The following is a 12448-nucleotide window of genomic DNA, read 5'->3' on the forward strand; positions in this document are numbered from 1 at the left end:
TTATTTGGCTGCCGCGCTGACGTTCAGTCTAGAGCGCCGATCGCCAGCCACATCTCGTCAAAGCCCACTTACTTTTCCCAGCAGTCAGCGTGATGTCTCTAACGTACACGCGTCCTCAGATCCCAAGTTGTCCATCTGTCTCGCAATGCAATCCTAATGCTGCGTCTCTGCACGCTACTTTGCGCCCTTTGCAGCTGCTTCTGCGTTTCCTCTGCCAGTGTCCGTGCTTCTGATTGGTACGTCGCGGCAGGTTTTGCGCGATGGTTAAATTACTTTCTTCCTCAGGGCTCGCTGACAACACAGAGGTCGCGCGCAATACACTCGCTCAACAACTGCAGACATACGGGACTGCGAGTGCCTCAGGCAGGTGTTGAAGGCGGTCCCGGCATCGAACCGGACCAACGATGAGAAGCGATGGAGCGATGTTGCCGACCGCCTCTCCGCGAAAAATCAAGCGCGGCTCAGTGACGAACGCAAGAGAGCAAAGCAATCCGGTAACAATGGGATCTGAATCCAGGTCACAACCGAGGATGGTTTAACCACGCGATTAAACCGTGCACAATGGTGTACATTGTTGCTGGCGTAGCATTGTGTGTAGATAAATATATAAATATAGTCGGGTCCTCCGGAGGTACACTGGACGTGGTATGAGCGGGGGATTAATTTCTCGCCGAGCGTTTTCCAGCTCGCCGGAGCGAGCGACATGTGGGGCCATGGCAGCCACGGGCGTAGCGAGAGGTAGAGTGGACGCGGTGGGAGCAGGGCGCCTACCGGGGAAGCTGAAGGAGCCACTGGCGGGACCCGTGCGCGGGGAGTTGCATGGCGTGGAGCTGGGGGTACAGGAGCCGGCGGACGACGGGGGTGATGAGGCGCATGACGACGCGGCGCTGCCGCCCGCCACCGGCTGCTGGTAGGGGATGGGCGCCCGCTCCTGCACAGGCAAAAGGTCCCCCGTGTAGAATTTGACAGACTGTCGGGGGTGAGTGCTGTTGGCGAGTATCTATCGTTAATATTGCCACGCTCGTTTGCCCATGAAAGTCTGGATAAGTTTCAAGACTCATTGAGAGGGTCTTCGCAGGATTTCGCAGTACAGGGCGATGTTGCTGTGCTGTGAATCCAATTGAACAATTCGTGGTTTTCAGCATTTGGATGTTTGGCCAAGACCAGTTATGTTGTGTGGGTTTTGGCTATGGCAGGAAATCGGAAAACCCAGATAAAACCCATGTAAAACAGGGAGAGAACATACAAACTCCACACACTCTCATTCACCTAGACTCGCACACACATACGCAAAGACAAAGACCCACCGTATAGGCCTAAGCAGATTGTTGGGGCAAGTGCTGTTAACGCGCATCTATGAAGGCCCGCACGGCACATGAGGGGTTGGGCGTTCAGCACCACGCCTGGCCGCCTTTATCCCCGAGTAGCGATGCTTACACACTGCACCAGGTATGCATTTGAGGCTGAGTCGACCTAAGGGAGGCCCAGGACCGGTTCAGATAATCGTCACACGTGTTGGCCATGAGCAGGAATCGAACTCGGGTGACAGCGCGCTAATCGCTACACTATCGCTCGCTCTCCCTCTGCCCAACAATGGGAGGCCTAAATTTTGCTTTAAAGCTTTCGTGACTGCAGGGATTCATCTTCTTGGTTCTTTCGGTAAAGTCACGTAGAATGGAAATAATAAAATAATAAAAATAAAACATAATAAAATAATTCTCACGACGTTTCGGCCACAACGCAAGCAGCCGTCCTCAGGTGAAGACCAGGTCTGTCGGGGAGACAGCGTCTGAATGAAACAGCACCATGCTTGGAGCGTATATTTAAGCTGGGTTGGAAGGGGGGGAAGAGCGCCTTGACAAAATAATTAGCATATCAACATGAATTTAGCATATTTATGGGAAATGCAGGTATGTGATTAGTACTACTTATGCCCGTGCATTATGCAGGATTAGCAGCATCAAAGGGAGGGGATATGGGAAATGTAGGTATGTGATCCTGCATAATGCACGGGCATAAGGAGTACTAATCACATACCTGCATTTCCCATAAATATGCTAAATTCCTGTTGATATGCAAATTATTTTGTCAAGGCGCCCTTCCCCCCCTTCCAACCCAGCTTAAATATACTCTCCAAGCATGGTGCTGTTTCATTCAGGCGCTGTCTCCCCGACAGACCTGATTTTCACCTGAGGACGGCTGCTTGCGTTGTGGCCGAAACGTCGTGAGAAGAATTTTATTATGTTTTATTTTTATTATTTTATTATTTCCATTCTACGTGACTTTACCGAAAGAACCAAGAAAATGGGAGGCCTAGTCAGGAATCGAACTCGGGCATCCTCGCCATGAGTCACGAGCGCTACCGCCACGCCACCGCCACCCGGGAGCCCACGCAGGGCAGCACGGCGCAGCCTGGAGGCGGTGGTGGTGCGGCGCACACCTTGACTCGCGAGGGGAAGTTGATGGTGCGCGTGCCCGAGAGGCCGGTCCCCGACGGTGGGGGGGTCTCCCCGCCGCCGGGGTCCACGCCGTTGCCGGACGCCTTGATCCGCGCCGGCAGCGAGTTGTGTTCGTACGCCAGCGTGTTCGCTGCACACACACAAAGACAAATCACCACACACACACACACGTGCATGCGTGAGTGTGGGCGTGCATGCGTGAATGTGTGTATGTTAATGTGCGCATGTGTGTGCATGCGTGAGTGTGCGTGTGTGACTCTCACGTGGGAAAATGAGGATCTGGCACGAGGGAGCATTTTTCATGCACTTGTTGTGACACTGCAGCCTGCCCACACATGCACAGAAACAAAGACAATCACACACACACCCGTACGCACACACATATATGCACACAAACACAACAGACGATTCAATCCCCCGTATAGTCTTAACAGACTGTTGGGGTAAGTGCTGTTAGCGAGCACCTATGACGGCTAGAACGGTACACGACGGGGTGGGTGGCCAGCACCACGCCCGACCGCCTTTGTCTCCCCAGTGGCGATGTTTACACACCGCACCAGGTACTCATTTGAGACTGTCTACCTAGGGGATGCCCACGACTGGTTCAGATCATCGTCACTGGTGTAGGCCATGAGCGGGAATCGAATACTGGTTGCCAGGTTCGTAGCACAGCGCGCTAACCGCTAAACTCTCCACAAGCGTAAACACACACGCACACACATACACAACAATAAATATACAAATATGCCCTGTAAAGCCTCGAACGGACTTTTGGGGCAAGTGCTGTTGTCGAAGACCTACGAAGGTACATGAGGGAGGGCGGGTGGCCAACACACACAGATTCCCATTCGACAAGGACGTCTAGAGGCTGCTGCAAATTTTGTGGGGGCCACGAACAGCTGTGGGGAGGACCAGGCTGGCGGCCCGGGCACACCGCCCACGTATCGTGTCGGCCTTGACGGGCGCTCTGAGTCAAACTGCAAGTCAAAGCTCTCCTGGAGTCGGAATGTGCAGAGGGATAAATTCCACATTCCGATGATGGGGAGCATGAATGTCGACTTTCCTCAAACTGGTCCTCATTATACGAATCCCTTAGCGGACGATACGGTTCGAAACGCCAGGACCAGAATGCACACAGACAGCCTCCGTGTCACGAGGAGGTGAAACGGACGCAAAGATTAGTCTGCGACAAAAAAGCTCGTGGAGGCGCTTGTCAACCCAACAAAAGCACGACGGCTATTGTTGAATGCAATAGCCGATGATCGGACGCCGCGCCGGGCGGGCCAGCATTTAAACCCATGTCGCTGGGTATGTAGCACACGTGTGAGAGTGTGGGAGCGTGCGCTCACGCGACGGGGCGGGTGGCGTGCCTGTGTGTTTTTTAAACGATATTCGAATGACAGCGAACGTCCCATTGAGATGATTGTTTTCGCTGACAATTTTAAAAATGACTTGAGCATCCAGCAGCAGATGTGACATTAGCTCCCTGACGGGACTCCACAGATTGCAAATAAATATAATTACAAAGCAGCCACATCACTCGTGGCTTAATTGGGTTGTTAGCAATATGCGACTCATTTTTGCTGCCAAACAAATTAAGGCAACGAGCGCAAATTTGACGGCGCGCTCTGCATTACGCTCGTCTAATGAAGCGCTCTTGACGAGTGAGAAATCCACAAAGGGTGGAAATGGCCAAAAAAATGTAACAAAGATTAAGAAGGGAAAGAAATAACGAGGACATTCTGCAGAGCGCTGCCACCGCTGCCACCACCACCGCCGGCGCCGCCGCCGCCGCAAGGGAGTTAGCTGGCGGCAGCAGCGCCGGCACGCCGCACCTGCCGCCCGGTTTGTTTCCGATGCCGTGGGTTCACCTTTGCTGCTCTCCATCTCAACTCCTGCAACGGCTCGATATGCCCCTCTTTAATAGAGTTCGGATTCACAATAAAACCAAGACAGCCCTGGGGTTGATATTAATCATACTACTTTCATTTTATATCGCCTCATTCACGATTATAGCATCCCATAACGCTGTACATTAATTATATATAAGGACCAAATCCCACATACAGCCACTCCGATTATCACAGTTGGGTATGTACAGTGCGAAATAAGTTCAACATACAAGCAAATAAAAACCCTATTACTACTAAGCATTCACATCAACAAGTGCTCATTTATGGCTGGGTCTACCTAAAGGGCCGAATGTTACGGTAAATCATCCCACCAGTCTCACTAGTACCAAGAGAAGTACAAACTCGTGCTGGGGAGTGATCGTCACTGCTGGTGGCTGAGAACGAATGACGGCAATTCCACATGTCTAAGGCAGTATCGCTCTTTCGAATGTTAGCGACGTCAGAGGGACGACGATAATGGTAATGAGCGGGCATTTAACGACTCGCCCCCTCCCCCCAGTGCAGCTTGAAACTTAACGCTATTACCGCTAATTAAGCACCTCTGAGCAAACGCCCGCGCTGGGAAATAGCGGCGGGACGCGTGCGTATGCGTAGTTTTTTTTCCCTCGTTCAGGGTGCGCCTCGCCGCGTCAACACGCCGAAGCGCTGCCATTGCCCGCGGTGCGCGTCCACTCACTGACAGTTCTTGCAGCGAACTCCGAACATGATGCCACGCTCGCACACGCTGCAAACCTCCGAGCGCCACCACGTCTTGGTGGTGAACCTGGTGGAGGCACGGAGGAGGTCGGGGCGGCAACAGCAGCAGCGACAGCAGCAACGGCAGCGTGAGCAGGATGCAAGCTCGCGTGGCCAGCGCTTGCCAGTGGGTGAACGACGGCCAGATCGAGGTCGCGACCTGGCGGTCACCGATGGCGCAACCGCACGGCAGTCGCCCCTGAAGGGCCGCTCGCCAACACAGTTCCTACACCAGGGTTTCAAGCCTCCCCTCTGGCTTTCATCCTTCAGGAACAGCTCTGTCTCAGGCCGGCATCTTCCATCAAGTCTTGCCCCTCATCTCACGATAAACATATGCATCGCACGCTCCCAGTAGACTTGCAGTGAACAGGAGTGGCACTAAGTTTAACTCTGCTGGGCAGGGCTAAGGCGAGATAGGAACGAACTGAGAATTAAAAAAAGAAAAGAGTGTATAAATGTTATCGGAAAATGGCAAAATAAAATTTAAAAAACAATGCTGCAGGAACAACAATTATGTTTGCAGGAGAGGCAGTCAGAAGTCGTTATGGAAAATCGAACCATCCCATGACTTGAAGATACATTTTATGCAACACAAGTCGCACTCGCCATGGTCAAGCAGCGGGCACAGCCACGAGCGGCACATCCTTACGCTCGTTACCCTGCAAAGCCTCACCGAGTCTTTGTGAGGAGAGCCTCGCCAGGATTTACGCAGTTGGGGGGAGGTGTTGCTTCTAATTGAGTACTACGCACATCATATTTTATAATAGCCATAATTACAAATTCTATATGGACAAATGACACTTGCAAATTCACAGTGGCAAATATGGCTGTAGCCGACATCAAGCACAGCCGACACCGGCCTACGCCGTGACTAGAAAGCAATGTCGAATATGTGTGGCTTGTGACATTGCATCTTGTCTTTTTCCCCAATTCTCTTCGGACCGTGATATCGGGTGGTGCGCCCTGGGAATTCATTTGGAGGGCTCCTTCGCACACTTCTTGAAGTGGCCTCTTCATCTGCACAGTAGGGGGCGGCGTTTCCAAAAATGTTCTCTCCTCGTCTTCATCTCTCCCACCTCAACTCGCTTTCACCTCATCGCAAATGTTCTTCCTCTCCTCTAGCAAACTCCGGATCGCTCTTCTACGACCCCTCACTATCGTCCTCGCTTATGTTACTCTCATTATCTCCCTTGCTCACTCTCTCCTGCTGTCTCTCTCTCTCTCCATGCGACTACTCACAGCTGCAAGCGAAGACACCAAACGAGGCTGATTCGAGTCGTGACTCTGACGCTGCTGCCAATGTGTGCGCTGACCTGCACAGTGATCACGCAACACTCACGCAACACTCACACGCAACACTAAACACTCACACACAGCACTCAACACTCACACGCAACACTCACATGCAACACTCACACGCAACACTCACACTCAACACTCACGCAACACTCACACGCAACACTCAACACTCACACGCAACACTCAACACTAACAGGCAACACTCACACTCAACACACAACACTCACACTCAACACACAACACTCACACCCAACACTCACACACAACACTCACGCAACACTCAACACTAACACACAACACTCACATGCAATACTCACATGCAACACTCACACTCAACACACAACACAAACACTCACACTCAACACTCACATGCAACACAAACACTCCCACTCAACACTCAACACACACACAACACTAACACGCAACACTGACACTCAACACTAACAGGCAACACACAACACTAACAGGCAACACTCACACTCAACACTAACAGGCAACACTCAACACTCACACTCAACACTCACATGCAACACTCACACACAACACTAACAGGCAACACTCACACACAACACTCACACTCAACACACAACACTCACACGTAACACTCACACTCAACACTCACACTCACACTCAACGCTCACACGCAACACTCACACACAACACTAAAAGGCAACACTCACACACAACACTCACACTCAACACACAACACTCACACGTAACACTCACACTCAACACTCGCACTCAACACTCACACTCAACACTCACACTCAACACTCTCACACAACACTAACAGGCAACACTCACACACAACACTCACACTCAACACACAACACTCACACGTAACACTCACACTCAACACTCCACGCAACACTCACAAGTAACACTCCTCACACAACACTCTCACACAACACTAACAGGCAACACTCACACACAACACTCACACACAACACTCAACACTAACAGGCAACACTCACACACAACACTCAACATAACACGCAACACTCAACACTCACACACAACACTCAACACACAACACTAGCACGCAACACTCAACACTCACACACAACACTCAACACACAACACTAACAGGCAACACTCACACTCAACACTCTCACTCAAAAGTCACACCCAACACTAAGACTCAATACACAACACTGATACACAACACTCACAATCAACACTCACACAAGATAGTAATGGGTTTTTACCCTTTCAACTGGTACAAAAACTGACACTTTATACAAGGGATCATGTTTGCAATAACCACAACACAAGCAGTCAAAAATTAAACCGTAAAAACAAAGTTTTTCACTCTAAATCCTTTATATGCGTGGCGGCTAGAGTCCTCTCGTCCTCTGGCTTGAGATGGCTGCCACCTATGGGTCAGATGATTGTCTGCCAGCATTAAGCAATTGGTAATTAAATATTTTTAAAAATTTCCCTAAACAGTGTAAAATTTTGAAAACATTTTTTCACGAAAATTCATTGTCACGCACAACGAGTCTGTGTGGAAAATGTCAGCTCGATTGGATCACGGGAAGTGGGTTAAAAACGACCTAAAGATTTGCACGGTCGTAAGCAAGCAAGCCCGCAAGCAAGCAAGCAAGCGAACTTAATATAAAGAATTTAAAAAGGCAAACAAAAAGAAACAACTCTGATAATGATAATGATATGCACTGTCCTTGAAGTTGATTGGTCCACACCTGAGACAGCTTTTCTTAGAGCCTAGTCTCCATTGGTGTTGGACCAGATGATGCCAAAAGGCGTACCAGTTGAAAGGGTAAAAACCCATTACTATATTTTGCACTGGTAAAGGAGGTCTCATAGTGTAAATACTCACACAACACTCAAGCAACACTCAACACTAACACCCACACAAAACTGAACACTCACCACTCACGCAACAGTCACACTCATCAATCACTCAACACGCACGTGACACGCCACTGCCCCTCCCCTACCACCCGACCACACACACACAAGGCCATCCCGGTGCCTTAACGCGACCCCTGACCCTGTCCGCTGCAGCCCCTGACAGCCTGGCGAGGGATACGGGGAGACAGAGAGACGGAGCAAGGTGACATCGCCACTCGCTAATGAGCCGGCGCGAGTGACGATCCATCCACGCCCCGTGACCTCCCGTCCCGTAGGCACTGACACAGCAGCCCCCCCCCCACACCCGCCAGCTCCCAGCGGCCTTCACTGGGCACCGAGATGTCGCGTTTCACCGACGGTGACAAGGATGCTGCCGATGGCTCAAGCCTTTCCCACCCACTTATAGCTGCATATCAGCTAAAGGCGCAGCCCTTGCAATTGCTGGCTCAGGTCACTCTAGAGAGCCCCTATGGAGAGTGTTTGGTCTACTCTTCCACACCGACCAGATGTTTTGGAAGAGGTTGGAGTAGCCACAATTTACCCCGCGTGACCCACCGATCGACTTTACCGTAGTGAACTAAATTACGTTGCTGGGCGGGACAAAGGTGGTGGGGAGGATTTCAGAAACCCCCATGCCCCGCCCCCATTGCTTCGACTGCCGTTCCTGGAGATGAAACTGAATCGGTGACCTTGGAATTGCCAGTCCCGTGCGCCGCTCCCCACCACGCCACGGTGAGCAGCGTCTCAAACTGCGGGTGCCATCGTGTTTAACACGAGCGCCGGAGGGGAGGGAGGGAGGGGAAGGAGGGGAGGGAGGGAGGGGAGGGAGGGGAGGGAGGGGAGGGAGGGCCCCCCCCGTGACTCTGCGCATAAATGATCATCATGATTGAGCACTGGGGTCGAAGCCGTTGCGCGCAGATACCCGGCGTGAGAGCCGGGGCGGAACGCGCCGTGCACCGGCGTTGGTTTAACCGCGACCGCGTCACTCCCCGCGGGGGCTCTCGCCGACGGAGCCGTCATGAAGACGCCGGGAGAGTTTCCCACCGCGGGGGGGGGGGGGGGGGCTCCCAGGGTGCGGACGAGGGGCGAGGGGAGCAGTGCCGCTGCGGGCGAGTTGGCGGGTGAAGCTTGGGGAGGGGGGGGTGGCGGTCGAGTGAGGGTGGAGATGGACGCACACAGGGAGAGTGAGAGAGAGAGGGAAAGGGAGGGAGTGAAAGGGAGAGAGATAGAGGGAGAGAGAAGGAGAGAGAGGGAGAAGGCTAATGAGGCGAGAAAAGTCACAGAGGCCCTGGCAGGGAGCCGCACAAGCAGTGACGATGAAGGAGTTGAGGTCGAGCTGATGGATACGTGAGCGAGCGAGCTCAAATCAAACTGGCAGGATGGCAGTGGCACCGTAGTGGTAAATCTCATGCCTCACAGCAACAAGTGACTGGTTTTCGTACATCCCTCTCCCTGTGTGAGAGTGAGTGTTTGGAGGTTGTATTCCCTCCCCCTGTTCTGCCTGCAGTTCCCAGGGGGTCTCCGGTTTCCTCCCATTGCTAAAAAACTATACAATGGATTTGGTGTCACAACATGGCCCACTACTCCAAACACTTGGCAGGATCATCCTGAATAAGAGTCTTGGGACTCGGGTGAGGTACCTAGGTAAATAATATAATAATGCATTATCGTGCAAGTTAATTACATGAATTAGATCATGCATCTGTAACTTGGCAATTATAAGTGAGTGGCTTGCTGTGTAATTATCATCAATATGTGAATGAGTGAGGTAATAAAGAAGTTAACTGAATGATAAATTATGAATCAGTGATCACATGAATAATATAATGAATGAGTGAACTGAATGAGTGAAGAAATTAGAAAAATAATGAGACTGAATGCATGAAGGATAGAGAGATTAAGTAAATAAATTAGTGCTTTGCATAATAAATTGGTACTTACGTGAATGAACACAAGAATGAATGAAACGCAACTGAATAGGTGATTGAATGAATTACTATGCGAATGAATGAGTGAGTGAATGAGTGATTGAAAGAGAGGTGCGGCCACCTGTGCTTGATGGAGTTGACGAGGTCACGGCGATGGTTCTGTGGGGACCAGCGCGGCACGCCCAGCGAGTCTGTGGTGCAGAGGTGAGGGGGGCAACACACGCACGTAACAAGACAAAGGTCCACCTATGAACGCCGGCACAGCAACGAGGGGATGGGTGGCAAGCACCATGCCCGGTTGCTTTTGTCTCCGCAGTGCCGATGTTTAAACACCACACACGACATAGACAAACGCACACTACACAAAGACACACACATACTGCACACTACACAGAGACACACACATGCTACACACTACACAGAGACATGCTACATAAAAACAACAACCGCCATTGGCCACTAAGTGGTGGCGATGTCACCACGGCGCTTGTGCCAGGCTATGTGCACTTTAAGGCCACGTGAGGTTTAGAACGCCCACTGGCAGGAGATCACGGGACAGACCGAGGTGCCATGCGTTGACTGACTGAGATGACTGGCAGATGAACCACCTGTGCCCCCTACAGTGAAAACTTGCTGTGTTTTAGCGGCCCGGCCCTCCGCTCATTGTTGTGAGCGTCGCTCCTCTGCCCTCCACTGTTGAGGGCGACTGCCTCCAACTGCCCAGTAGCAGCGTCCTTGACGAGCCTCCTCCATCGAGGCCGATCTTGACACCACTGTTACCAGTCATTCACAAGTCCACTCAGCTCCATTTCATCTTGTACCACACCATTTGATCTCTCCTCTAGCCCGTGACACACCCGTTCTATCCATCATTATCAGAGTTTTTTTTTTGCTTTTTTGACTACTTGTGTTGTGGTTATTGCAAACATGATGCCTTGAATAAAGGTGTCAGTTTTGTACCAGTTTAAAAGGGTAAAAACCTACTACTATAGGGTGTAAGAGGGCAGCAGCAGGGCGAGCAGCCAGGCGGTGCCAAGGCCACGGGGCGACCGTTTCCTCCCTCAAGCTTTCAGACTCCGCTGCCAATAATGTGTGGGGAGAGCGTAAGGGAATAGGACGCTTGATGCGCGGCCAGAACCCAGGGGCCCTCGTATGGCCGACAGATGACTGCGACCACAACCCGCGCCAGCCTTAGTCCATTTCAAACCTCCAAGTTGCTTACCCTATCCCGGCCTTAATTTCCAAACGTCTTCTGCGAGCACCGCCATTCAAACACCGGGAGTTAACTTTGGGACAATATCGGATTAAAACAAAACATTGTCGAAGCTGGAAATAATGGGCCAAACGTTGCAGCGCTTCTACAAGCCCGAGTTTGCCAAGTCAATCACAACCCCGGCTGTGACCTATTCGTGTTCATTATCGCTTCCCTCGATGCGGTGTGGATTTAATTTAATCGCATTGCTCCCCTCCACGGCTTATTTATCAAAAGCCGCCCAAGCGAGGCCCCTTCAATCTAAGTGGAGATGGCGATGAGTGCCGGCGGTGCCCTGGCAGAGCTGACATGTCAATTAACAATTAACCCAGCACCCCCCTCCTGTCAATCAGTGAGGGGCGGCCATGCGGGTGGGTGGGTGAGTGGGTTGGTTGGTGAGTGGGTAAGTGAGTGAGTGAACTAGTGATTGGGAAAGCACGTAAGAAAGTGGTGATGAGTAACTGGGTGGGTAGAAGTGTGAGTGCATGGGTGGGTGAGACAGTGGGTGGGTAGGGGTGTGAGTGGGTGAGTGGGTAGGTGTGTGAGTGGGTGGGTAGGTGTGGGCGTGGGTGGGTAGCCAAGGCAGTGGGTGGGTAGGTGTACAAGTGGGTGGGTAGGTGTGTGAGTGGGTGGATTGGTGAGACAGTGGGTGGGTAGGTGTGTGAGTGGGTGGGTGGGTAGATGAGGCAGTGAGTGGATAGGTGTGTGAGCGCGTGGGTAGGTGTGTAAGTGGGTGTGTCGGTGTGCGAGTGCGTGGGTAGGGTGAGGCAGTTAGTGGATAGGTGTGCGAGTGTGTGGGTAGGTGTGTAAGTGGGTGTGTAGGTGTGCGAGTGGGTGTGTGGGTATGTGAGGCAGTGAGTGGATAGGTGTGTGAGTGCATGGGTAGGTGTGTAAGTGGGTGAGTGAGGCAGTGGGTGGGTGCGTAAGGCAGTGAGTGGTAGGTGTGTGAGTGGGTAGACAGACAAGGAAGTGAATGATGGTGCAAGT

The 12448-nt window shown here is 51.8% G+C and overlaps 1 protein-coding gene across 2 annotated transcripts in view; it reads right to left on the minus strand.

Annotated features, from left to right (window-relative positions):
* Window positions 1-12448, minus strand: part of LOC133348739 (kinase suppressor of Ras 2-like) — a 79687-nt gene that overhangs the window by 53511 nt on the left and 13728 nt on the right. For both annotated transcript variants that reach the window (XM_061561678.1, XM_061561679.1), the window contains exons 5-9: window positions 10331-10400; window positions 5049-5135; window positions 2723-2784; window positions 2441-2589; window positions 772-931 (exon numbers count right to left, since the gene is read on the minus strand). In XM_061561678.1, coding sequence (XP_061417662.1) covers window positions 772-931; window positions 2441-2589; window positions 2723-2784; window positions 5049-5135; window positions 10331-10400 — 528 coding nt within the window. The remainder of the gene's footprint in view (window positions 1-771; window positions 932-2440; window positions 2590-2722; window positions 2785-5048; window positions 5136-10330; window positions 10401-12448) is intronic.

The sequence above is a fragment of the Lethenteron reissneri genome, chromosome 28 (genome assembly GCF_015708825.2).
Source record: "Lethenteron reissneri isolate LAM-NWPU_2019-01 chromosome 28, ASM1570882v1, whole genome shotgun sequence".
NCBI classification, from domain to species: domain Eukaryota; kingdom Metazoa; phylum Chordata; class Hyperoartia; order Petromyzontiformes; family Petromyzontidae; genus Lethenteron; species Lethenteron reissneri.